Source organism: Cebus imitator, unplaced genomic scaffold (genome assembly GCF_001604975.1).
Source record: "Cebus imitator isolate Cc_AM_T3 unplaced genomic scaffold, Cebus_imitator-1.0 Scaffold228, whole genome shotgun sequence".
Classification (NCBI taxonomy): Eukaryota; Metazoa; Chordata; class Mammalia; order Primates; family Cebidae; genus Cebus; species Cebus imitator.
Genome location: NW_016107543.1, coordinates 1,090,635 through 1,118,345, shown reverse-complemented (window position 1 = coordinate 1,118,345; position 27,711 = coordinate 1,090,635). Strand labels below are relative to the sequence as shown.

At 44.0% G+C, this 27,711-nt stretch overlaps 2 protein-coding genes across 3 annotated transcripts in view; one reads left to right on the top strand and one right to left on the bottom strand.

Moving 5' to 3' along the window:
* The window catches only part of LOC108281495, a 15,310-nt gene extending 4,522 nt beyond the window's left edge, over nucleotides 1-10,788 (bottom strand). The window contains exons 1-2 of one of the 2 annotated variants that reach the window (XR_005195248.1): nucleotides 10,072-10,263; nucleotides 2,533-2,663 (exon numbers count right to left, since the gene is read on the bottom strand). Coding sequence is in view for 1 of the 2 variants with exons in the window: in XM_037727347.1 (XP_037583275.1) it covers nucleotides 2,660-2,663; nucleotides 10,273-10,715 (447 nt within the window). In the remaining variant the exon portion in view is untranslated. The other variant, XM_037727347.1, reaches the window with a different exon arrangement.
* Nucleotides 10,589-27,711, top strand: part of KPNB1 (karyopherin subunit beta 1) — a 32,857-nt gene continuing 15,734 nt past the window's right edge. The window contains exons 1-9 of the mRNA XM_037727336.1: nucleotides 10,589-10,962; nucleotides 11,064-11,122; nucleotides 13,672-13,854; nucleotides 17,902-18,102; nucleotides 19,531-19,683; nucleotides 21,764-21,823; nucleotides 23,677-23,766; nucleotides 24,726-24,836; nucleotides 25,616-25,717. Of these exons, the coding sequence (XP_037583264.1) occupies nucleotides 10,923-10,962; nucleotides 11,064-11,122; nucleotides 13,672-13,854; nucleotides 17,902-18,102; nucleotides 19,531-19,683; nucleotides 21,764-21,823; nucleotides 23,677-23,766; nucleotides 24,726-24,836; nucleotides 25,616-25,717 (999 nt within the window). The 5' untranslated portion in view covers nucleotides 10,589-10,922. The remainder of the gene's footprint in view (nucleotides 10,963-11,063; nucleotides 11,123-13,671; nucleotides 13,855-17,901; nucleotides 18,103-19,530; nucleotides 19,684-21,763; nucleotides 21,824-23,676; nucleotides 23,767-24,725; nucleotides 24,837-25,615; nucleotides 25,718-27,711) is intronic.

The window sequence follows — 27,711 nt, the reverse complement described above, 5'->3', positions numbered from 1 at the left end:
CCCAGCTACTTGGGACGGTGAGGCAGGAGAATCACTTAAACTTGGGAGGCGGAGGTGGTAGTGAGCTGAGATAGTGCCACTGCACTCCATCCTGGGTGACAGAGCAAGACTCTGTCCCAGTATCCGCCCGCCCAAAAATACAAAAAAAATTAGTTGGGCATGGTGGCATGTGCCTGTAACCCCAGCTACTCAGGAGGCTGAGGCAGAAGAATTGCTTGAACCTGGAAGGCAGAGGTTGCAGTGAGCTGAGATCACACCACTGCACTCCAGCCTGGGTGACAGAGTAAGAGTTTGTTTCAAAAAAAAAAAAAAAGCAAGAACATGTCTAGACAAAGACACAAATACATTCAAAAATGCATTAATTCATAGCAGCCCCAAACACAATCCAAATGTCGATAAACAGAATGACTAAACCAATTCTGGCATATTCCTACAACAGAGTATTACTCAGCAAGAAAAAGGAACAAACTGTTGACATATGGAATAATTGGATGAATCTCAAGTTAAGCAAATGACAACAGACATAAAAATAGTACATGTTTTATGATTTTATTTATACAAAAATCTAGAAAAGAAAAATCTGGGCTGGGCACAGTGGCTCATGCCTGTAATCCCAGCACATTCCAGCCCAGGTGACAGTACGAGACTCCATCTCAAAAAAAAAAAGAGACAAATCGGGCCAGGCGTGGTGGCTCATGCCTGTAATTCCAGCACTTTTGGAAGGCTGAGGCAGAAGGATCACTTCAGTCACCAGCCTGGGCAATATAGCAAAACCCTGTCTCTACAAAAAATACAAAAATGGGCTGGTGCGCTGGCTCAGTCCTGTAATCCCAGCACTTTGGGAGGCTAAGGCCTGCAGATCACCTGAGGTCGTGAGTTTGAGACCAGCCTGACCAACATAGAGAAACCTTGTCTCTACTAAAAATACAAAATTAGCCGGGCATGGTGGTGCAATCCTGTAATCCCAGCTACTTGGGAGGCTGAGACAGGAGAATCACTTGAATCCAGGAGGCAGAGGTTGTGGTGAGCCGAGATCGAGCCATTGCACTCCAGGCTGGGCAACAAGAGCAAAGCTCCATCTCAGGGGAAGAAAAAAAAGGTCGAGCACAGAGGCCGAGGTGGGTGGATCACGAGGTCAGGAGATTGAGCCCATCCTATCCAGCATGATGAAACCCTGTCTCTATAAAAAAAAAAAAATGAGCCGAGTAATGTGGCACATTCCTGTAGTTTCAGCTACTCAGGTGGCTGAGGTGGGGGGATTGTTTGAGCCAGTAAGTAGAGGTTGCAGTGAGTCGAGATTGCACCACTGCACTCCAGCCTGAGTGACAAAGCGAGACCCTGCCTCAAAAAAGAAAAAAAAGGACAAAAGACAAATCCAATCTATAACGACAGAGGACAGATAGGTGGTTTCCTGGAGAAGGAGGTGGAGGAGGAGAATCGTTTGGAAGTAACGCAGTAACTTTTGGGGGTGATAGAAATGTTCACTGTCTTAATTGTGAGGGTGATCAGATTAGCATATAAACTTAAAACCTACATTTTTTGGAATATAAGTTATACCAAAATAAAGGCAATTTAAAAATAAATACAATGAGATAACACTATACATACTCCCACTAGAATGTCTAAAGCTAAAAAGACTGGCTGGGTGCATTGGCTCACACCTGTATTCCCAGCACTGTGGGAGGGCAAGATGAGAGGATCACTTGAGCCCAGGAGTTCGAGACCAGCCTGAGCAACACAGTGAGACCCTGTCTCTACAAAAAATAAAATTAGCCAGGTGTGGTAGCATGCACTAGGGGTCCCAGCTACTTGCGGTGCTGAGGTGAGAAGACTGCATGGTGAGGTTGAGGCTGCAGGCTACTGCAGTCCAGGCTGGGCAACACAACAAAACCCTGTCTCAAACCACGTTGGAAAACAGGTTAGCAGCTCCTTGTATAAAAATATAAGCTTAACATATGACCCAGGAACTCTACTCCTAGCTATTTATCCAAGAATAATTCAAACTTGTCCATCCAATGACTGGCACATAAATGTTCATGACAAGTTTATTTCTAATAGTCCCCAAATGGAAATAACCCAAATGTCCATCACCAGATGAATGAAGAAATGTCCGGTACACCCATGCAATGGAAAATGATGAAAAGGAATGAACTACTAATATGTGCAACAATGCGATGAATTGCAAAAATAAACTGAGCAAAAGAAGCACCAAAGAGTACATACAGTATGATTTTACTTATATAATATTCTGGAGAATACAAAATAATATCCAAAAGTAGACTGTGACTGTAGGATGGAGGGGGTTGACTGCAAAGGAGTGTAAGTCATGGTGCTGCTAAATTGGTTCTCAACAAAGAAAGGAAAGGGAAAGGGAAACAGAAGGAAAGGAGAAACAAAGAAAGAATGAAAGGAAGGAAGGAGGGAGGAAGGGAGGGAAGGAAGGAAGGAAAAGAACACAAAAGAAAAGAAGGGAAAAAAGAAGAAAGAAAAGAAAGAAAAAGAAGGAAGGAAGCCCAGATTTGTGGTACTTACTGCTTTCTGTGGTGTAAATACTCCCACCATGACCAACTTTGAGCTTCTAATATGATGTTTCTAATGTAGATTTGGGAAGAGATGTACATATTTGGCTCCCGAGCTGGTACTAGCCAGCTCCAGCACATTATCTACCACAGAAAGGAACAAAGGTGATGAGATGGTCAGTATCTTGAATGTGTTAGTGGTAGCACAGGTTTATATATTTGTCAAAACTTACCAAACTGTACTCTTAAAATTATGTACTTTATCGCATGTAAATAATATTTCAAAAAGTTATGTTTCAAATAAAATATCAGCAACAACCCATACGCCCAATAACAAGGGTCTGGTTACCTTAGTTTACTGTCTATCCTTTTGATAGACTAGGATGCAGCCATTCAAACAACTTAGATTTCAGCAACACAGAAACATGTTTTGCTATACCGTATCATCTTTTGTGGCAGAATGGGAAATTTTATGTTTTTTATTTTTTATTTATTTATTTTTTTGAGACGGAGTTTCACTTTTGTTGCCCAGGCTGGAGTGCAATGGCACAATCTCGGCTCATGGCAACCTCCATCTCCTGGGTTCAAGCGATTCTCCTGCCTCAACCTCTCGAGTAGCTAGGATTACAGACATGTGCCACCATGCCCAGCTAATTTTGTATTTTTAGTAGAGATGGGGTTTCTCCATGATGGTCAGCTGGTCTCCAACTACTGACCTCAGGTAATCTACCCACCTTAGCCTCCCAAAGCGCTGGTATTACAGGCGTGAGCTACTCCGCCTGGCCAGGAAATTTTATTTTTACCATATGTTTGTCTATGCAAATTCTGTGGGCAGATAGATAACATCAGGCCTTCTGAAAGCAGTGTCATGAGTTAATTCTTTTCTTTGTATTTAGAAGCAGTACACAGCAAAATGACTGAGAGCCCACAATCTGTAGCCAGACTACCTGGGTTACTGTTCAGATCCCAGGTGTCACTTCTTCCAGCTGGGTGACCATAGGCAAGTAACCTAAACTCCTTGAGCCTTAGTTTCTTGACTGTAAAACAGGCACAATAGGAGTGCCTATCTTGGAGGGTTGCTGGGAGGATTACGTGAGTTACTATATGTAAAGAGCCTTAAACAATACAAAGAATAAGTGCTTTAAAGATATTAGGCTGGGTTTAGTGGCTCATGCCTACAATACGAGCACTTTGGGAGGTTCAGTTAAGCCTGGGAGTTTGAGACCAGCCTGGGCAAGACAAAACCCCATCTCTACAAAAAATACCAACGCCCCCACAAAAAGATTAGCCAGGTATGGTGGCATACACCTGTAGTCCCAGCTACTGAGGAGGCTGTGGTGGGAGGATCACTTGAGCGGGAGGTTCAAGGCTATAGTGTGATCACGTCACTGCACTCCAGCCTGGATGACAGAGCAAGACACTAGCTCAAAAAAAAAAAAAAAAAAGCTTATTATTTTCCTGAAGCAATGATATTGTTTGTGCAATAAAAATGCTTACCATGTGCTAGGCAGGGAACACAGAAATTTATATGACATGGCTTCTAACCTCGAGGAGCTATAAATGTGTTTCTTAATTGTGGGGATTGTTTGGGAAGGAATTCACCCCCTTCCTAGGAGACATTTTTTAACATCTGGAGACATTTTTTTATTGTCCCACCATGATTTGGTGGGAGGGGACCTGGTGGAACTTAGTGGACGGGGGCCAGAAATGCTGCTAGACCTTCTGAAATGCACAGGGCAGCCTCCCCACAAAAGAATTATGTGAGGGCAGACACAGTGGCTCACACCTGTAATCCCAGCACTTCGGAAGACCGAGGCGGGTAGATAGATCACTTGAGGCCAGGAGTTTGAGACGAGCCTGGGCAACATGGCAAAACCCAGTCTCTACAAAAAATGCAAAAATTAGCCAGGTGTGGTGGTGCATGCCTGTAATCCCAGCTACTCAGGTTATCTAGCTACTGGAAGAGGTTGCAGTAGCCAAGATCATGCCATGGCACTCCAGTCTGAACAAGAGTGAGATGCAGTCCGTCCCCACCCCCCAAAAAGAATTATGTTGTCCTAAATAATCAAGGTTGAGAAACCCTGAGTCATAGTATAACTCAGGACAAAAGATACATGTATACATACAAATTGTACAAGCAGATAATCAAAACAGAGCATTATGCAATTATATACATAAAAAAATAAAAACAGAAAATATTCGAATAGCCCTGACCCAGAGTACAGGATTCCCTGTGACACCTGGCCAGAAACAGAGGCCTCAGTGAGCTTCCAGTTTTGGGACCCAATGGACACACTTCAACAATTTACAATTTTTAGCTTATTCTATCAGTAGGTACCTTTTTTAAAGGTTAAGTCAAAGTTAAAAGGCTTCATTTCTGCATTACACTACCAGTGTGAAAATGCACTAGCTGGGGCGGGGGGGGGGGAGGATGATTAAAAAAAAAAAATACACGGGGCCAGTTCACATATATTTAATTCATATTACCATTTCAATGCAACTTGATAAAGAGTTGAGTCAATTTAAAATTCTTGGCCGGGCGCAGTGGCTCACGCATGTAATCCCAGCACCTTGAGAGGCCACGGAGGGTGGATCACCTGAGGTCAGGAGTTTGAGTCCAGCCTGACCAATATGGAGAAACCCTGTCTCTACCAAAAATACAAAATTAGCTGGGTGTGGTGGTGCATGCCTATAATCCCAGCCACTAGATAGGCTGAGGCAATAGAATCACTTGAACCCAGGATGCGGAGGTTGCAGTGAGCTGAGGTCGCACCACAGCACTACAGCCTGGGCAACAAGAGCAAAACTCTGTCTCAAAAAAAAAAAAAAAAAAAAAAAAAAAAAAAAAAAAAAAAAAAAAAAAAAAAAAAAAAAAAAAGGTCTTAAAAAGGTGGAGCAAAAAAATAAAAAAGGTTTTAAAAGATTTTCATGTCTATAATCCCAGAACCCTGGGAAGCCGAGGCAGGAGGATCACTTGAGTCCAGGAGTTCAAGGCCTGTCTGGGCAACATAGGGAGACCCTGTCTCTACAAAAAAATAAACAAAATTAGCCAGGCGCAATGGCTCACTAGTTCCAGCTTCTTGGGAGGCTAAGGCGGGAGGATTGTTTGAGCCCAGGAGGTTGAAGCTACAGTGAGCCAAGATCATGCCATTTTATTCCAGCATAGGCAAAAGAGCAAGACCCTGTCTCAATAAATAAATAAAATTATTAAGAGTACAGTTTTTACAGTTAACAAGAAATGATACATGGAAATACTTTGGTTTCCATTTAAAATAGAACTATCACCAGGTGCGGTGGCTCATCCCTGTAATCCCAGCACCTTGGGAGGCCAAGGCAGGCAGATCATGAGGTCAGGAGTTTGAGACCAGCCTGGCCAATATGGTGAAACCCTGTCTCTACTTAAAATACAAAAATTAGCTGGGCATGGTGACACGCACCTGTAATCCCAGCTACTAGCTACTAGCTGGGATTACAGGCACGCGCCACCACACTCAACTAACATGTTTTTTTTAGTAGTGATTGGGTTTCACCATGTTGGCCAGGATGGTCTCATTCTTCTGATCTCGTGATCGACCCACCTCAGCCTCCCACAGTGCTGGGATTACAGGCATGAGCCACTACACCTAATCCTTTTTTTCCTTTGAGACAGGATCTCGCTTTGTCACTCAGACTGGAATGCAGTGGCATGAAGAACTTGGTGACTGAAACAAGAGGGAAGCGTCCACTGGCGCCTACTAGATTTCTGGCTTGCACTGTGGAATGGGTAGTGATGCCACTTTGCAGTGTTTCCCAAGTGGGAGGAGTTGGCAGCCCCATGGTTTAGCAGAATGGGGAGGATTACACAGGGGACTTCAAGTTGCATTTTCTTGAACCATGCATGGGATTACATCAGGTGTTTCTTAGACAGAGTCTCACTGGAGTGCAGTGTTGCAATCTCAGCTTACTGCAGCCTCCACCTCCTGAATGCAAGCTAGGACTACAAACACGCACCACCATACCCACCTAATTTTTGTATTTTTTGTAGAGTTGCGGTCTCACCACTTTGCCCAGGCTGTCTCTACTTAACTCCTGAGATCAACAATCCGCTTGACTCAGCCTCCTAAAGTGCTGAGATTACAGGCATGAGCTACTGTGTACGCGGCCGCTTTCCTCTTTCTCAAATTATCAAAGTGATATGTGTTCCTCACTGCAGAAATTTTGAAAAGGAGTTAAACAGAAACCACCTGCAACCTCAAATTATATCCACCATTAAAATATTGACATATTTTCCCCAAGATAGTTTTTTTTATTTTTTTCTTGAGATGGAGTGTCGCTCTGTCGCCCAGGCTGGAGTGCAGTGGCACGATCTTGGCTCACTGCAACCTCCGCCTCCCAGGTTCAAGCGATTCTTCTGCCTCAGCCTCCTGAAGTACATGTCACCATGCCTGGCTAATTTTTAAAAATTGTATAGGTTGGGCATGGTGGTTTATGACTGTAATCCTAGCACTTTGAGAGGCCGAGGCAGGCAAATCACTTGAGGTCAGGAGTTTGAAACCAGCCTGGCCAACATAGTAAAACCTTGTCTCAAAATACAAAAAAAATAAATTAGCTGGGTGTGGTGGTAAGCAACTGTAATCCTAGCTACTTGGGAGGCTGAGGCAGAACCGCTTGAACCCGGGAGGTGGAGGTTGCAGTGAGCTGAGATCGCGCCACCGCACTCCAGCCCAGGTGACAGAGTGATACTCCATCTCAAAAAAAAAAAATAAATAAATAAAAATATTGGAGACAGGCTTTTGATCTTATTTCAGTTGCTTTAAAAATCCATTTGCCCTTACTGGTATTATCATGACTAATGTTGAGACAGAGGTCGCCCACCAAACTGCTGGAGAGCAGGGGAAAGTTGAAACAAATTATGTATAATTTGTAGTGTGGGTAATTCACGTAAAGACAATACCAAGATTTTCACGGATGTCATCTCACTTAATCTCCACTGACTTTTTTTTTTGGTGGGTGGGGGGTACAGTCTCACTGTCGCCCAGGCTAGAGTGCAGCGGCATCATCTCGGCTCACTGCAACTTCTGCCTTCTGGGTTCAAGTGATTCTCATGCCTCAGACTCCTGAGTAGCTGGGGTTACAGGCACACACCACCACACCTGCCTAATTTTTGAATTTTTTGTAGAGACAGGGTTTCACCATGTTGCCCAGGTTGTTCTTGAACTCCTGGCCTCAAGTGATCCACTTGCCTTGGCCTCCCAAAGTGTTGGGATTATAGGCGTGAGCCACCATGAGCGGCCAGTCTTCACTGCTTTCTTTTTTTTTTTTAAGATGGACATCCAGGCTTCAGTGCAGTGGCGCAATCTAGGCTCATTGCAACCTCCACCTCCCGGGTTCAGGCTATTCTCCTGCCTCAGCCTCCCAAGCAGCTGGGATTACAGATGCCCACCACCACACCCGGCTAATTTTGTATTTTAGTAGAGACTGGGTTTCACCGTGTTGGCCAGGCTGGTCTCCAACTCCTGACCTCAGGTGATCCATCTGCCTCAAGCTCCCAAAGTGCTGGGATTACAGGAGTGAGCCAGCATGCCTGGCCCAATCTTCATTGATTTCTAACAGTTACACACACAGGGCAATTCTTCCACAGTTAATAGATTAAGTAAAACACTGGGGTTAGGAAACTGCTAAGCCATGGAAAATCCACTAGTCACAGTATTGTGTGAGAAATGGTGTCCCTACACTTCTAGATTCAACTTGCAAAGATATATCTCTAGCAAAGAAAGACCACTTCTTCCTCTTTTATCGAAGAGTTGGCCAAACTTTCCTAATTCTTGGTGAAACCCTTCAGCAAAGTCAGACTTCCTCTTAGGTTTTCCCAGTGTGACTAGTGCAAGGCAATTATCTGACAAGCTCAAGCCATATGGTAATGGGCTTTGTGAACCAGCGACACCCAATTACCCCTATATCAGTAGTATGAAAATGAAACAATTCAGGAAATTCTTTGTTTTTATTTTTTCTTTTTTTGAGATAGAGTCTTGCTCTGTCGCCCAGACTGGAATGCAGTGGCACAGTCTTGGGCTCGCTACAACCTTTGCCTCCCAGGTTCAGGCAATTCTCCTGTCTCACCTTCCCAAGTAGCTGGGAATAGAGGTGAATGCCACCACACCCGGCTAATTTTTTTTTTAATTTTTAGTAGAGCAAGGTTTTACCACGTAGGCCAGGCTAGTCTCGAACTCCCGACTTTAAGTGATCTGCCCGCCTCGGCTTTCCAAAGGGCTGGGATTACAGACATGAGCCAACACACCTGGCCCTATTATTACATTTTTCCTATATCATTTTAAATTCTTAACCTGGAGCCCACTTACCAATGTCAAAGAATGTCAAGACACTGTATGCATACATTTTTTTTCGTTTTTTGAAACGGGGTCTTGCTCTGTCACCAGGCTGGAGTGCAGTGGTGCCATCTCGGCTCACTGCAACCTCTGCCTCCCAGGTTCAAGTGAATCTCCTGCCTTAGCCTCCCAAGAAGCTGGGACTACAGGTGCGTGCACGAGGCCCAGCTAATTTTCTGTATTTTAGTAGAGAGTGTTTCACCATGTTGGCCATGATGGTCTCTATCTCTTGACCTCGTGATCAACCACCTTGGCCTCCCAAAGTGCTGGCACCGCTCCTGGACCACATTTTTTAAAATATGCATTTTGCTTAAAAAAGGCATTCATGGCCGGGCGCGGTGGCTCACGCCTGTAATCCCAGCACTTTGGGAGGTCGAGGCGCGCGGATCACGATGTCAAGAGTTCAAGACCATCCTGGCCAACATGGTGAAACCCCGTTTCTACTAAAAATACAAAAATTAGATGGGCCTGGTGGCACACGCCTGTGGTTTCAGCTACTCGAGAGGCTAAGGCGGAAGAATCGCTTGAACCCAGGAGGCGGAGGTTGCAGTGAGCCGAAATTGCGCCATTGCACTCCAGACTGGCGACAGAGCAGGACTCTATCTTAAAAAAAAAAAAAAAAAAGACTTTCTTCCAGGGCTCATAATTAAAACAGGTCAAGAACCACCCTCCTTTATACCTGTACACACATTCTTTCTGGTTCGAAATTGGGCCTTTACAGGGACACTTTTGGAGGTTGAAACATTTCCATTCTGTTAAGCATCTGGTAGCTATGGATGGGGGTCTGAAAGGAGGAACCCATTAGCCCACCCTAAACAAGTCAGACCTTATCACAGCCCAGGTCTTAAGCCCTATATAAGCACGCCTAGGGATTCTTCGGAGAGGAAGCTCTTTTTAGGGACAAGGGCAGTCAGGATAGCTTGAGCCCATTCCCTACCAAGCCACTAACCGGGTGTGTGACCTTGGACAAGTTCCATACCCTCTCTGGGCTTCAGTTTCCACAGCTACACATTGGAAGTGGAGCCACATGGTCTTAAGGATCCGTCCCAGCAGAGCCGGGTACCGAGCCGATGTAGCCATTAAAGCAGTTTCCTGTGGGCGCGGCCGCAGGACTTTAACGGTCCCCCTCCCCCGCTCAGGCCCGCGAAAGCCTCGCTCATCACGCCCCTCGGAGCGACGGCGCTTACCCAACCGCAGCCACAGCGGTCGAACCCAGCTCCGCCTCTTCCCGGGGGCGTCCCATCGTGCCCCGCGCAAGGCTCCAAAGGCGGCCAGGCGCCTCCCGCCTTTCCGCGCCCCGACCCCGAACTCCTCTCCCTAGTTCTCCCGGGCACCCTATCCTATCAACGCCTAGTATCCCAGCCAATCGCGCGGGATCCGAGTCGTACCTTCGGTCCACCCTCCTTCCAGCGCTCAGCCGGTCTGAGCTCAAGGCCTTTACCAGGCCCACCCAATCAGCGGCCGGCTCTCTCCTGCCCCACCTCAATCTCCCTCCCCTCGGCCTATCCGTACGCTCCATTCCGCTGCCCGCCCAGCCAACCCGGGCCTTGAAACCAGCAGGCGAATGGGCGCGAGGCGGCCCTTCAACGCTGAGCACCTGGCCAATTGGGGATTCCGCGTGGCCAAGACGGCGGCCAATCGCTGTGGAGCGCGGCGCCGCCGCAGAGAGGTCCGGCCCGAATATCCCTCCGCCTTCCTCCCTCCCTCCCTCGCTCCCTTCTGAGCACCGCCTCCACTCACAGCCTCCCTTCCTTCTTTCTCCCTCCGCCTCCCGTGCACCAGCGCGCTGTGAGCTGCCCCCGGGGTCCCTCCCCCGCCGCCAGCAGCCCATTCGGAGGGAGGAAGGAAGGGAAGAGGAGAGGAAGAGAAGCTCGAGCGACTACCCAGAAAGAGCCGGTGAATGGGCTTGTGGTGACCCCCGCCCCCCACCCCACCCTCCCTTCCCACCCGACCCCCAACCCCCATCCCCAGTTCGAGCCGCCGCCCGAGAGGCCGGACCGTCGTCTTAGGAAGAGTCGCCGCCGCCGCCACCTCCGCCATGGAGCTGATCACCATCCTCGAGAAGACCGTGTCTCCCGGTAGGACGCGGGAGCCGGGGGTCGGGCTGAGGTGATTGGGGTGGGGGAGGGGAGGCCCGGCCCCTCTGACCCCGCTCTGTCTCCCACTTTCCTCCCCCTAGATCGGCTGGAGCTGGAAGCGGCGCAGAAGTTCCTGGAGCGTGCGGCCGTGGAGAACCTGGTGCGTGCTGCCCCTCCTCGCCCATCCCGCCGCGTCCCCATCCCCTGCGTGCGGGGCCTTCCCGCCCTCCCAGAGGCCCAGGCCTCAGGAACCCACCCCGCCCCATCCCGTCCCCCTTCCCCCCACCCGGTCCAACCTAACCCCGCCATCGGGAAGCCGGTGGGTGTGTCCCGCCCCGGGCCCCGCGGCTAGCCAATGGCGCGGCGCGCCGGGCTTCCTGCCGCCCAATCGCCGCGCGGCCTGAGGGCGGCGGTGCAGCGCGAGGGAGAAAGAGGGAGGGAAGGGAAGTTAGGTTGCGCGGCGCTGCGTGTTCAGCAGGGGTGGGGGTTGGGGAGCCGGGCCTAGGGGCCATGTGGAAGCTCCGGGCCCCGCCGCCCGCCCTGTCTGACCCCGGCCAGCTTCTCCTTCCTGTCCCGTGGCCCCTGTGGCCCTCCCCACCTATTTTCTAGAGCTCTGCCCTTTTTTAGCTCCGTTGGTTTGTGCTCATGGCCAGGCCTGGCACCCGACTGCCTCTTAACCCATTTCCACTAATATTTTTCCCTCTTCTGCCCGGTTATTCCTCTTGGGTATTTTTTTTTCTCTCTTTTTTTTCCCATTCTTTCTGACCTGGATGAGCAGAGACCTAATCACTAGGGATCTGCACCCAGACAACAGACTGAGGCTTATCTTTGAGATCGGGCCTATTTCCTGATGTAATCAAAGAGGAAAGTTCCTCGTTTTTCATATTTTAAAATTTAAGGAGTACAGAGAAAATGAAGCTAAGTGCGCTAGAGACTGGACCTCTGCATAAAAATGTGGAATGAATTGGTTGAAGTAGCCTGGGTGCCCGTTAAGTTTGCTGTCCATCTCCTGTTTGGGGATGGAGATGGGGACAGAGGGAAGGGTTGGATGATGCTTGACGTCTTTGAGAAAGGTAATAGGAAATAAGTCTGAATAACACTGTAACCATATGTGTTTCTTTGTGTTATATAGGCAAAATGTAAACAACAAAGTGACAAGGCTTATTTTATACAGACTGCCTTTGAAAGATTTATTTTTTTTCTTCCTCATGCGCCAGTTTTTACAAGTAACCTGTTTATCCTTTCCTAGAAAGTGATTTTTTCACTAGTATAGGCTGGTTAATTCCATTTAGGATATTATTCCTGTTTCTGCTTTTGCCAATTTTGCAAGAAGCTTTTTATCTTATTCCTAACATTCTTAACATTCTTTAGTGGTACATAAATAAAACTTTTAAGAATTATCTTCTGCGATTGCAGAACTTGTTAGCAGTAAGAATGTATCTGCTTTTGGCTTTTCCTGCTAATTTTGCTATTTGGGCACAGTGTTTCTTATGGAGAGAGAAGGGTGTGTGTGTTAAATTTTTAAACGAAAGGGAGTAGTTTTTGAGGCCAGTGGATTACAAAAGGTTACAAAAGAGAATGCTTTTCAGGGATCCACTGTATTCCTCAACTAAAGTCCAAATGTACAGGAGCAAGTAATTGTTGATTATTAGATACAAAGTTATTTTTATTGAACAACTTACCTGAACATTTTTTCTTTCAATTTTTCCCTGTTTTTACATATCTTATTATCACTTTCCCTCATAAATCCGCTTATTTCATTGTTCTCTTTTTGCTGAGTGCCCACAAATAAAACAGGACGAGGATTCTAAGTTTGTTTTAGATTTATCTATATTTTCCTCTCATAAAAGATTACATCCTTCCATGGGATAAAAAGCTACCCTGCTTCCATGGGATGGAAAGTTGGATCATTCTTTTTGGACCAAGGTTTTTGAAATTTAGATAAACAGTTTTGTTTTCTACCCCCATCATAACAGTCATTCATTCAACAAATATTTGTTTATTTATTTTGAGGCAGAGTCTAGCTCTGTCGCCCAGGCTAGAGTGCAGTGGTGTGGTCTCACCTCACTGCAACCTCCGCCTCCTGGGTTCAAGCAATTCTCCTGCCTCGGCCTTCCAAGTAGCTGGGATTACAGGCACCTGCCACCACACCCGGCTAATTTTTGTATTTTTGGTAGAGACGGGGTTTCACTGTGTTGGTCAGGCTGGTCTTGAACTCCTGATCTGGTGATCCACCTGCCTGCAGCCTCCCAAAGTGCTGGGATTATAGGTGTGAGCCACCATGCCCGGCCTTTCAACAAATATTTACTGAGTACCAGACGTTATTATATGTTCTTGGGACACCTCAGTATACATAGAAGAATGCACTGACTACCACCATTCTGTGAAACCTTGCAATTCAGTGGGTCTGACGTGACAATTTGGGCACTAAGATTGATCTTGATAAGAAAATCTGTAATTCTTCATTAAGTGCTAGGCTCCATGAGAAAAGTGGAAGACTTCCTGTTATACTAAGTAACATTTTTATAGAAGTCTTCAAGTAAATATTTTGTGGTTTCCTGAGATGCTCATGATATATCAAAAAAAAATTAGAAATTAGTTTCCCCCATCCCCAGTCCCCTCTGGTGTTTTAGTGTTCCATAAGTTATCCTCAGTTGTGGAAATTCCTAAGCTATTTTTATTATTTACAAATCTATCTTCCCTTAACAGCCCACTTTCCTTGTGGAACTGTCCAGAGTGCTAGCAAATCCAGGAAACAGTCAGGTTGCCAGAGTTGCAGCTGGTCTTCAAATCAAGAACTCCTTGACATCTAAAGATCCAGATATCAAGGCACAGTATCAGCAGAGGTGGCTTGCTATTGATGCTAATGCTCGACGAGAAGTCAAGAACTATGTAAGTAACATTCATCTGTTTGCTTAAACTGCCTGGAGAACAAGAAATCACTTTCTCAGTTCTTTTCCTGTTTGTATGGGATAGAGCTGACAGTCTGATAGGCTTCTGGGACCTGAACTTCACCTAAAGATAAAAATTGTCTTTGCTTTAAATCTTTCTCAATACAGCTTGTCCATTCCTGTTGATGGATTCGAATTCTTTTTTAGATGACTGAGGTAGGCTGCAGCAGTTTGGGAAACTTTAATTAGGTGCCATAATTTGTAAATTCTCTTTGGCAAATTAGAGTAGTACACAAATTGGTGCTGTCTACATCACTTAGGGAATTTGTTAATACGTATTTCCAAGCGCTCCAGAAATTCCGGTTTGATACTGGTGGAGTGCAGTTCAGGGATGTTTTTTGAACTGTCTTCCCAAGTGATTCTGCAGTCAGCCAGCACCTGCTCTTGTTGACATTCTGCTGTAGATGGTGGTTTAGACATGGTACTGTATAGAGTCAGAAGGAGAATTACGTCATGATCTTTTGGGCCTTCCAAGCCCAAAGGGTTTGTGAAATAGGAGTGCAACATTAATGGTGTTTTATCTACTTAGCAAGTTATGAAAAACTTTCTTCAAAAACACCTGAGTTTTTTACCAAGGCATTTAGAGTGGGATGCATTTGGGGGGAAAGGTGATGAATTTTGAATCATTACATTCTTGTTACTGTCTTGTAGAATTAGAAATTCATAGTTCCAGATGAAGCAAAGGATTCAGAATATATGGACTGGTGTGTTTTTTTTGGTTTTGTGTTTTGTTTTGTTTTTGAGACGGAGTCTCGCTCTGTTGTCCAGGCTGGAATGCAGTGGGGTGGTCTTGGTTCACTGCAACCTCTGCCTCCCAGGTTCAAGCGATTCTCCTGCCTCAGCCTCCTGACTAGCCAGGACTACAGGTGCCTGCCAGCATGCCCAGCTAATTTTTGTATTTTTTTTAGTAAAGACAAGGTTTCACGATATTGGCCAGGCTGGTCTCAAACTCCTGACCTCGTGATCCGCGTGCCTTGGCTTCCCAAAGTGCTGGTATCACAGGCATGAGCCACCATGCCCGGCCTTGTTGTTTTTTAATTTGTTGTTTTTTTAATTAAGTTCTTTAATGGTCTGTAAGGCACAAAGAGGAGTGAGATAACTATCTGTACAATTATCATTTTGTCCTTGGTATCTGAGTGGAAACCAGTGGGGAATTACTACATATGTACTTGTGCAGGTCACGGTTATGCACATCATACTTGCCATTTCCTGGTTCTAGATGTCAGCATTAGGTAAATAAGTGCCCTTTAAGGCAACAACTTCTCTATCTGGTTGTGTTTGCATACTCATGATAGGGAACCGGGTTATTAAATCCAACTTGGTTTCAAATCTTCTTTGGAATATGTAAAGCTGTTTTTATTCATGTTGGGTCTGCTTGTGTAATAATATTTTAACGTTTTGATTCCTTCTCCCTCAGCTAAGTGACATAAATGGAAGTTATCACTGGAAATCTCGATACTGATAGTGCCCATCTTTTTCAAATTATACACTAGTAAATGGGATGGGATGGAATTGGAATTGGCTTATTTTTTGGCACATCACTCTTAACACCAACCTTAAAAATAATTAGATAATAATGGCCGGGCGCAGCGGCTCATGCCTATAATCCCAGCACTTTGGGAGGCAGAGGCAGGCTGATCACCCGAGGTCAGGAGTTTGAGACCAGCCTGGCCAACATGGCCAAACCCTGTCTCTACTAAAAATAACAAAAATTACCTGGGTGTGGTGATGGGCGCTTGTAATCCCAGCTACTCGGGAGGCCGAGGCAGGAGTATCACTTGAACCTGGGAGGCAGAGGTTGTGGTGAGCCAAGATTACACCATTGCACTCCAGCCTGGGTGATAAAGTGAGACTCCGTCTCTTAAGAGAAAAGTAATAATAATTATATAGTAATTTTTATAGGCATGGTTAAGCCCTTGGACATGAAAAAAATAAATTACCTTGGCCTTTTTCCCTTTCATAGCACAACTGATAATACCAAGCTTCACAGTCAGTGATCTTTTTTGAAATCTGGATATTGGGACACAATTGAGAGCTAGTTTCTTATTTTATTCTGATAATTGAATATTACTATTAAGGTTACCTCTAGTTTAAACGGAAAACTTTTAGTACTCTGGAGTTGGAAATCTGTAGCTTCTAAATTACCTCAAGTATTATGGAGTCTTCAGAAAGCAATCAAAAGAAGAAAGGTAAAGGTAGAATGGCATTCAGTACGCCCCACATATGTACTAGAAGATGGTGAAGTGTGGTGTGAAGGTACCTTGGACTTGGGTTAATAATACCATTCGGCCCCTGACATTTTGGACAATTAACCTTGCTTTTTCCCCTCATTCCTTCATGTCTTTGACATATAGTTTTTGTCCGTTCTAGCTCTGCTAGTCCTTGAGATTTCTGATTTCATTTAGAATCAATCAGCACTGTTTGTTGTTGGTAGAGCTAAGGGGAGTGGGGGCCAGGTATGATGATATATACCATATAAGAAGGAAAAAGGGGGGGTTCATTATTAGTACTAGCTGCAAAGCAAGATACTAAGTGACCCGACCCAGTCAGCAGAGCTGGCCTGAATGTCTGGCAGCTATTCTTTGTCCTGTGTTCATGCCAGGAACAGTTAACTGTTTGCCTTTGAGTGGACTGGTGATTCTTAGTGAGTTCATTGACTGAATTAGCTGAGTGTTGTAACGATTAACTCTACGTAAATTGTGGCTTCATCTTTTATCATGCCTGTGCCTTTACCCTTTACGTAAATGCTGGTGTGGTACTGTGTCAAGTGACATGTTTAATGACAAGTGGATCTTCTTTTGACATCTGGCTAGTTTTTGGTATCTGTCAGTGGTACAGAATAGTTCTTTGATTCTTGGGCAAACAGAACAAATCCTTTCAGATTGGAAGTTACATAAAGATTAGTTCATAGGTGTTGTTATCATCAGCACCCTTGTTTTTGTGATGCTGTTACTTGACCAAGGCCTTTCTATGTAAGTCACCCAGAGTTGCTGCGTTGTCAGTGATTAAAAGGAAAAAGTTTTGTTTCAACTCATGTCTCATGAGTGAGATCTCCTCCTTGGATCAGGTTAGAGAGTGATCTGTAAATGAGACCCACCCGAATACCCCATAACTAGCTTCATTCTAAGTGTCCATGTCTGGCCACAAAACAAGGTTGTGAACATCCTTTCCTTATACCACCAACGATGAGCCTGGAAGATGAGTTTTGTGTGCCCATCTCTCTCCTTTGCCATTTACTGCTATCTCCCCTTATAACTGCTGGTTTCCTACCTCGTGTTGAAAGCTGAAGTGTGAGGTGTGTCGTTTTGGAGAATTCCTTTTGGAAGCCGGGGATGATTCGTTTTGTTTCTAGATTCTAGGGCAGTGTTGATTGTGCTAATGTTGCTACTGAGGCTGATTTTTTTCTGACAGCCTTTTCTACTTCTTGATATCATAGAGAAGAATTCTAAGACACTGCCCGTGTGCAGTGGCTCACACCTGTAATTCTAGCACTTTGGGAGGCCAGGGATTTGAGACCAGCCTGGGCAACATAGGGAGACCCCCATCTCTACTGAAGATCAAAAAAGTTGGCTGGGTACGGTGGTGTGTGCCTGTAGTCTAAGCTACTCTTGGAAGGCCTGGGAGGGCGAAGCTGCAGTATCATTGTGACACTACACTCCACCCTGGACAACACAGTGAGACCTTGTTTTTTCCTTTCCTTTTTTTTTTCTAAAGAGCCTGGGCAATATGGTGATGCCCTGTCTCTACAAAAAATAACTGGGTGTGTCGGCATGCCCACCACTGTAGTCCCAGCTACTCAGGAGGCTAAAGAGGGAGGGTAGATTGTGCAATAGAGGTTGAGGCTGCAGTGAGCTATGGTCATGCCACTGCTCTCCAGTCTGGGCAGCAGAGTGAGACCCTGTCTTAAGAAAAAAAAAAAAAATCAGAGACACTAAAATGTGGTCAAATAGCGTTAGAAATATGTATCTTTTGTCTTCTTTTGGTGCAGGTTTTGCAGACATTGGGCACAGAAACTTACCGGCCTAGTTCTGCCTCACAGTGTGTGGCTGGTATTGCTTGTGCAGAGATCCCAGTAAACCAGTGGCCAGAACTCATTCCTCAGCTGGTGGCCAATGTCACAAACCCCAACAGCACAGAGCACATGAAGGAGTCGACATTGGAAGCTATCGGTTATATTTGCCAAGATATAGTAAGTGCCTGCCTAATTTACCTGGTTTATATATCTCTGATTGCCTCTAGCTGTGACGTGAATGGTATTAGTACTACCTTATTGAACAACGAAGAAAACCAATTTAAATTGCACAATGTTTTGAAAGTAAGACTGATTTATTTCCCTTAGGCCTCTGTCTTCACATTGCTAATCATGCCCTAAAGTAAAGAAACCTGAGAACTACAAACTCAAAATGGAAGTCCATGTTTGAAGAAGCTTAGATTCTAGACATACAAAATGAGGAGATTCTCATTTGGAACATCCCTAACCCAATCCTTTTTCTTAAGATTCTGCATGTACCATGAATATTGTGGTACATTTTCATTTACTACTTTACAGAAAGTTTTGCCAACTCTTGATGTAGTTGGTTTAGCCACTGGAGACAGAGACGCAGCCCTCCTAGCACTGTTGTTCCTGATGAGGAGCACCACCACCTGTGGTGTCTATTTATATATATAGATAGATAGATAGACTTTATGAAGCAAAGGAGCACACAGCATTTGACCTGGACTTAGACTCCCTAGATGTGCCCAGGTGTTGATCCTTGGTCCTTAAATGTCCTGAAGCTTTACTTGAGCGTACAGATGGCCTGGCAGCCACTAGGCTGCCATCTTCATTTGCACATGGGGAAAAGCTAGTATTGCCTCATACCCACAGTCATTATGCTAAGAAGTCAAAGATGATGAGTTTGACTTGTTTTTGTTCAGTTTTGAACTGCCAATACCATGGGATACGCAGGTGGCTTGCAGTGCTATTCCCAAATGGAAATGGATGGGGAAAGAGCACCAAGTCATGATACTTTCTTGAGTGAATTTTACAGTTAAAAGCTGCCGATTAAGCCAGGCACAGTAGCATATACCTGTAGTCCCAGCTACTTGGGAAGCTGAGGTGGGAGGATTGCTTGAATCCAGGAATTTGAGGGCACAGTGCACTGTGATAGTGCCTGTGAATAGCCACTGCACTCCAGACTGGGCAACATAATGAGACACTGTCTTTTAAGAACAGAAAAAGACTGCTTGAGCTTCTTATGGCAGTCTTCTGGACGGGATTGATTCCAAGACCCTCCTCGGGTACCAAAATCCTCAGATGTTCAAATCTGTTACATAAAATGGTGTAATATTTGCATATAACCTATGCCCATCCTCCCATATACTTTAAATCAGCTCTAGAATATTTACAATACCTAATTTAATGTAAATGCTATATTAATAGTTGGTATACTGTATTAAGGGAATGATGACAAGAAAATGAAGGTGAATGTGCACCTTTTGATGCAGTACAAATGTAACTGCCCATTTTTTTTTTCCTCTGAATATTTTCAATCCATAGTTGCTTGAGTCCACAAATGTAGAACCTATGGCTGCAGGGGCCAACTGTATATTCATTGTACTTCTCTGCTTGTTACAGGACCCAGAGCAGCTACAAGATAAATCCAATGAGATTTTGACTGCCATAATCCAGGGGATGAGGAAAGAAGAGCCTAGTAATAATGTGAAGCTAGCTGCTACTAATGCACTCCTGAACTCATTGGAGTTCACCAAAGCAAACTTTGATAAAGAGGTAAGTTTTTTTTGACAAAGAGGTATAGATTCAGATAGTAAAGAATGAAAGAGTTAAATGAAAGTTTTTTGTTTTCTTAAGTTTATGATTTCGAAAGTACCCCCTTACTTAAAAGTATTTTGTTTACAGCTTAGTCAAGTTTGTGTTGTGTGAGATATGGCCATGGAGTGTTTGCCATTTCTCATCATGGTTTTGTAAATAAAGTATTTCTTAGCTTAGGTTTTTCCTTTTGCAGTCCAAAGTGTGGAATGTTGTTGGTTTTTTTTTAATTATAGGGTGTGGTGGTTCATATTTGTAGTCCTAGTTACTTCAGAGGCTGAGGCAGGAGGATTGCTTGAGGCCAGTTGTTCAGGCCAGCCTGGACAACAAAGTCAGATACCATCTCTTAAAAAAAAAGAAGCAAACAAATTATGGTATATCCTATATACTTTGTTTTATTTTAAAATTGCATGAATTTTCTGCCTTTTATTAAAGATTTTGTGGAGGCTGAGTGCCAGGGCTCACATCCATAATCCCAACACATTGGGCCACCAAGGCAAGAGGGCCACTTGAAACTAGGAGTTTGAGACTAGCCTGGGCAATGTAATAAGACCCTGTCTCTTAAAAAATAAAGATTTCTGTGGAGAGGAACAACTGAGTTTTTTAACCTGTTTTGTGAGCTCTTTGTTTACAGGGCTTATAATGGAAAAAAAAAAAAAGAAAAGAAAAAGGAAATAATTACAGTAACATATAGGCAGGTGCCCTGGCACATGCCTGTAATCCCAGCTATTTGGGAAGCTGAGGTGGGGATCTCTTGAGCCCAGAGTTCAAGGCTGCAAGATTATACCGCTGTACTCCAGCCTGGGCAACAGAGCAAGACTGTCTCAAAAAAATAAAATATATAAAGAGATATTTATAAACGTTTTGGCTGAAAATGCAATGCATAACATAAAATTTACCGTCTTAATCATTTTTAAATGTACAGTTAAGTAGATTCACATTGCTGTAGAAACAATCTACAGAACTTTTTCATCTTGCAAAACTGAAACTGTATATACTGAACAACAACAACTCATTTTCCCCTTTCTCAGTCACTGGTAACCATCATTTTACTTTCAGTTTCTATGTATTTTACTACTATAATGAAATACCTTATGTAAATGGAATCATATAGTGTTTGTCTTTTTGGGACTGGTTTGTTTTACTTAGTATGATGCGCTCAAGGTTCAGCTATGGGGTACCATTTGTCAAAATTCGCTTTTTAAGGGTGAATAATATTCCATTGTATGTATATGCCACATTTTGTTTAGTCATCTGTCCATGGACATTTGGCTTGCTTCCACTTTTTGGCTATTGTGGGTAATGCTGGTATGAACATGGGTATGCATGTGTATCTTTGAGACTCTGCTCTCTGTCCTTTTGGATAAATACCTACAAGTAATATTGTGGGGTTCATGGTCTGAAAGTATTTCTGTATATATGTTTGTTGACACTTTAGCTGACTTTTTACCATTTCTTGACTTCGGAAAGGTCTCAAACCCCAGAGGAAATGGCAATTCTAATTGATTAGAAAACTGGATTTTTCCTTAAAGATTTTGGAGGACTTAGGAGGGCAGCACATAAATGTCATTATTCTGTCCCCCCTTTTCTTTTCTCACCACATTTGATGTGAATTTGCTACCTCTCAGAAAACAAATTTGGTCTTTGAAATCAGATGTTTTGAATTATCTTATATTTTAACTATAGGGAAATTGATTTTCATACATGTAGATTTTTATCTTTTAGCCAACCATTTTTGTTTAAACCTTGTGACCTAGATTTTCCTGTTTCCTTCCTGAAGTCTTTGTTAGTGAAGGTTATTTTGGAGATTAAAAGATTAGGGACCTTATTGGAGGGCAGGTCATATAGCAGACACTGAGGGTAAACTCTTTCTGGCCTTTATAGTGCTATACCATCTCAAAAGAGAGTGACTTGACTGTACCAAGCAGAACTGTGTGGGGCCCTGAGGGAGCGAGAGGTTTTCCTTGTAGAAAGAGTCTGGAAATCTTCCTATGTACAGGTTATGCTCTCCTAATTCTCTTTATTTTTATTCTTCATACAGTCTGAAAGGCACTTTATTATGCAGGTGGTCTGTGAAGCCACACAGTGTCCAGATACGAGAGTAAGTGTGAAGTTATATGAAAAATATGTCTCACATCTTCCCTAGGAAGTGTCAAATCTAATATGTGTTTGAAATATTGGGAATCAGTTGACTTCAGCAATAAGGTTTGATTGATATTGTTATTAATAATATTCTATCTGGGCGTGGTGGCTCACATCTGTAATCCCAGTACTTTGTGAGGCAGCGACAGGCAGATTACTTGACGTCAGGAGTTTCAGACCAGTCTGACCAACACGGTGAAACCCTGTCTCTACTTAAAATACAAAAATTAGTCAGGTGTGGTGGCACATGCCTGTAGTCCCAGCTACTGGGGAGGCCAAGACACAAGAAGCACTTGAACCCAGAAGGCGAAAGTTGCAGTGAGCTGAGATCATGCCACTGCAAATAATATTAATAAAAACATTGGAGAAGAGGGAAGAATTGTAATGGAGTTGCCATCCTCTTAAAAAAAGGTTTAAGGGGCCAGGTGTGGTGGCTTACACTATATAATACCAGCAATTTGGGAGGCCAAGCGGAAGGATCACTGAGGTCAGGAGTTGGAGACCAGCCTGGGCGACATAGTGATACCATCTCTACGAAAAGTTGTATCTTCATAAATAAACAGTTAAAGGAGAAAAGGCTTTTGATCAGCTTAGCTACTTTATTGCCATAGGTTATTCAAGCCGTCTCTACTAAAAATATACATAGGTTTTTGATCGGTTTCACTACTTAATTGCCATAGGTTATTCAAGTGATTGTGTTCCACTGTAGCCATTAACTTTGCTATTGTTATAACTGAAACATGGCCCTTCAAGAAAGTAGAAGTAACATCTTCAGTCTGAATAGTATTAGTGAATTTAGCCCTGCCATGAGTTCCATGTGCACCTTTAATACAAAAAAAAAGAAAAAAAAAAAAAGGACTGAGGCTAGGTGCAGCTTAGGCCTATAATCCCAACACTTTACAGGCATATGCCTGGAATCCCAGCTACTCGGGAGGCTGATGCAGGAGAATTGCTTGAACCCGGGAGGCGGAGATTGCAGTGAGCCAAGATCACATCACTGTACTCCAGCCTGGGCGACAGCGAGATTCCATCTCAAAAAAAGAAAACTGAGTGTGGTAGCTCACACCAGTAATCCCAGCACTTTGGGATACCGAGGTCAGAGGATCACTTGAGCCCAGGAGTTAGAGACCAGCCTGGGCAACATGACAAAACTCGTGTTCACAAAAATTAGCTGTGTATGATGGGGCACACCTGTAGTTGGGGGATTGTTTGAGCCTGGCAGTTGAGGCAGCGGTGAGCTGTGATTGTGGCCACTACACTCGCACCTGGGCAACAGAGCAAGAAAAGTGTCTCAAAAAAGAGAAAAATGGCCAGGCACGGTGGCTCATGCCTACAATCCTAGCACTTTTTAGAAGGCTGAGGCAGGTGGATTTACTGAGCTCAGGAGTTTGAGATGAACCTGGGCTACATGGTGAAACTGCATCTCTACTAAAAATACAAAAATTAGCCAGGAGTGGTGGCACGCGCCTGTAATCCCAGCTACTCAGGAGGCTGAGGCAGGAGAATCGCTTGAACCTGGGAAGCGGAGATTGCAGGGAGCCAAGATCACGCCACTGCATTCCAGCCTGAGTGACAGAGCGAGACTCTCAAAAAATAAATAAATAATAAATAAATAAAAACAGAGAAAAGAAATGGGAAAATAGGAACAGATAATGAGAGAATTGAAGGGAGAGAGTGAGCTTTAGGGAAATGATAACATATCCCATATTTACCTCAATTAATCCTTAGGATTATTTGCCCATTTGAGTGAATCTACCTTTGTAAGATTTCATTGTTATCTTAGTAAACTATCTGATCTGATCTTCATAAAAGGTACGAGTGGCTGCTTTACAGAATCTGGTGAAGATAATGTCCTTATATTATCAATACATGGAGACGTATATGGGTCCTGCTCTTTTTGCAGTAAGTATTTCTCTCTGTAATTTGAGCTTGTAGCTAATTATAGAGCCCATCATTCTTAGTTGCTGTTTTGCCAGTTCTGTAATATTTTTCTTAATATTATAGAATCAAGGAAATTTCTTGAGACTGTTAGATTTAAACTTATCAGTGGTCTGCCAGGAAAACTGGTGCTAGCTTTGTGTGCGTAAAAGTCCTGCATTTTGAGGCCGGGTGCGGTGTCTCACACCTGTAATCCTAGCATTTTGGGAGGCTGAGGTGGGCGGATCACCTGAGGTCAGGAGTTCAAGACCAGCATAGCCAACATGGTGAAACCCTGTCTCTACTGAAAATACAAAAATGAGCCGAGCGTGGTAACACACACTTGTAATCCCAGCTACTCAGGAGGCTGAGGCTGGAGAATTGCTTGAACCTGGGAGGTAGAAGTTGCAGGGAGCCAAGATTGCGCCACTGCACTCCAACCTGGGCCACAGAGCAAGATTTCATCCCAAAAAAAAAAAAAAAGACTTGCATTTTGAAAATCTCAGGCTGGGTGTGGTGGTTTACGCCTGTAATCCCAGCACTTTGGGATTGCTTGAGTCCAGGAGTTCAAGACCAGCCTGGGCAACATGGTGAAACCTCGTCTCTACAAAAAATACGAAAATAACCTGGGTAAGGTGGCATGCACCTGTGGTCCCACCTACTAAGGAGACTGAGGTGGGAGGTTTGCTTGAGCCTGAGAGGTGGAGGTTGCAGTGAGCTGAGATTGTGCTACTGTACTCCAGCCTGGGTGACAGAGTGAGACCCCATCTCCAATAAAAAAGAAAGATCTTAACTTTTCTACCCTTTTTTCCAAGCATAGCTTGCTTTTTATAAGTTAATTTTCTTAAATAATTTGTGTGTCTATGGTTAAAGCCGGGTTTGGAGCAGGGGCTCACTTGAATCAGTACTTATTTGGGGCCTGGGGTGTTTTTTGGTTTTTTTAGATCACAATTGAAGCAATGAAAAGTGACATTGATGAAGTGGCCCTACAAGGGATAGAATTCTGGTCCAATGTCTGTGATGAGGAAATGGATTTGGCCATTGAGGCTTCAGAGGTGAGCAGGAGCTATTATTCTGACTAGACTTTGCATTTGTGGATGGTATTTCCCTTCTAGGAGAACTTTATTCTGTCTGGGCTTAGAGGGTATCTCCATTGGCAGAGATTTTGATTTTTCTGCTAGGCAGAGCCCTTCATGAAGGAGGCAAATCAGTAATGAGGGAATGAGCTCATTTTTGCCAAGCCGTCATGCATGCTTGATGGTAAACGGTGGTATTAGTGCTGTGAACACAAGGGGGCAGCAGGCCGTCACAGTTTACCAAGGTGATACCTGATGCTGAATTATTTCCTTTTGGAAGTCCTAATGCAAGCCTGGGATGTGTAATTGGTAGTTTACTAACTCTGGTGAAGGAGTCAGATGATACGGGGGAGAAGGAGGAGTTCTGTAATTGGAATCTTTGAATTCAAGTTTTGTTTCCAACTTTGTCTTTACACACTTTTATTTCAGAACAAAAAATAAAAGCTTTTATTTTTGGCATTCTTGCGCAAACTGGGTCCATCTGTTGATCCAAGGAACACTTAGATCTATCAGATTGTTAATATGGATTGAACTTATGAAAAAAAATTATGCTTAATGTTGCCTTGGACCTATAATATATGGCCTAAAAGATTCTCATTGAAGTAGACCAAAAAAAGAACACCTTCCGAGATCACACTGTATGTTACCATTTGTCCCTGTATGTTTCTGTTAAAAGATCCCCACTCAGCTCTCATTGTATGCCTTTAGTATACGCAGCTTGTTTGCTTTTGTCTAGAATTTGCTTTGCTTCTCCTCAGGCAGCAGAACAAGGACGGCCCCCTGAGCACACCAGCAAGTTTTATGCCAAGGGAGCACTGCAGTATCTGGTTCCAATCCTCACACAGACACTAACTAAACAGGTGAGTTACCTTCCAAATCTAGGTAGGTAAACTGTGAAACCTTACTAAGAGTAAACTGTTTGCTGTGGAACAGTTTCCATGGAAGGAACTTGGCAACTCATCAACTATTTGATGTGCTGTTGTGGATGACTCAGGAACAGCTAATCTGGATCTATAAGATCTCCTAGGCTCTGACTTGTTTGTGAAAGAGAACTGGGTCTTAACATCTCAGATGCGTCTTGCTCAGGAGCGAGCCACATGCTGCTCTGACTTCCTGAGTGCTCCATTGTCCAAACTCACAGAAGAGAGGTGCTCTATCAAAGCTTTTGTGAAACAAGGTTGGGAGCAAAGATGTGCTAGCTTTAGGCCACTTGTGTATCTGTTCTAATATCTAGGATACTTTTGTGAGTTCACAGGGTATATGTTTTTAAAATGCTAAGGAGGTTGGATATGACTTATTCAGATCTGAATGAAGGACCCAATTCATGAAAGAAACTCTTCTGCTGATCCTTTAAGATCATTAACGTCAATTATTAAGATTCAGGATGAAATTGAAGTGACAAAACTTCATAAAGATAGAGGTCTAATGAGTAAATATACGAGTTCTTTTGTAAGAACTGTGTCCTGGTTGCTTTGGTTCTCCTGACTTTATGCATCAGAGTGTTTTTTGATCTGGTGTTTGGGAGTATTACCAAAGAGCTGCTATTACTCTGAGGAAGCAATGCTGGTAACTGAGCACTGCAACATTTCTTTGTACACAGGAATGTAATTGTTTTTAGGGATGTGTATAATTCTCAGTATAGCAGTTTCAAAAGCCAAGTATAGATGTGCTTGGATTGAAATGAATGCACTGGGTGTTCCCTTAAATTTTCATCTCTCAGGTTTTGTTTGTTTGGTTTGTTTTTTGTTTTGTTTTTTTGAGATGGAGTCTTACTCTGTCACCCAGGCTGGAGTGCAATGGCGCAGTCTCAGCTCCTTGCAACCTCTGCCTCCTGGGTTTAAGTGATCCTCCCACATCAGCCTCCCAAGTAGCTGGAAGTTGCACACCACCATGCCCAGCTGATTTTTGTATTTCTAGCAGAGACAGGGTTTCACCTTGTGGGCCAGGCTGATCTTGAACCCCTGACATCAGGTGATCCGCCTGCCTTGACCTCCCAAAGTGCTGGGATTAGAGGTGTGAGCCAGTGTGCCTGGCCTATAGTTGCTATTTTTAGTCTTTTGACTTAGTAGCATTACTTTTGTATATTTTTATTGTGCTTTTCTTGTTTGAGAACAAATTGTTCTTTGATGGTTTCTGAAACTGCATAGACATCCTGCTTTGAATTACTATGTGGTGTGAATGGCCACAATTAGGAAGCTATACCTTGGATTCCAACTTAAGGGGAGATATTAGTGGCATCTTTCTCTTTTTTGAACCTTCTTATTTGTCTTTGTTTTTTGTATTTTGTTTTTTTGGTGGGGGGAACAGAGTCTTGCTCTGTCACCCAGGCTGGAGTGCAATGGTGCAATCTTGGCTCACTGCAACCATTATCTCCCAGGTTTAAGCGATTCTCTTGCCTCAGCCTCCCAAGTAGCTGGGATTAACAGGTGTGTGCCCCTCTGCCCAACTAATTTTTGTATTTTTAGTAGAGATGAGGTTTTACCATGTTGCCCAGGCTGGTCTTAAACTCCTGAACTCAAGTGATCTACCTGCTTTGGCCTCCCAAAGTGCTGGGATTACAGGTGTGAGCCACTGCGCCTCGCCTGATTTTTGAACTTTTGATTGAAACATGTCTTCTTCCCATTCATGAACTCCCTCACTTTCCTGGCCTTTTATCCCATAGGTTAATTTTTGTTGATTTTGGACTTTTCTGAGACAGAGTCTCACTCTGTCCCACAGGCTGGAGTGCAGTGGCCAATCTCTGCTCACTGCAACCTCTGCCTTCCAAGTTCAAGCAATTCTCCTGCCTCGGCCTCCTGAGTAGCTGGGACTACGGGCACATGCCACCACACCTGGCTAATTTTTATATTTTTAG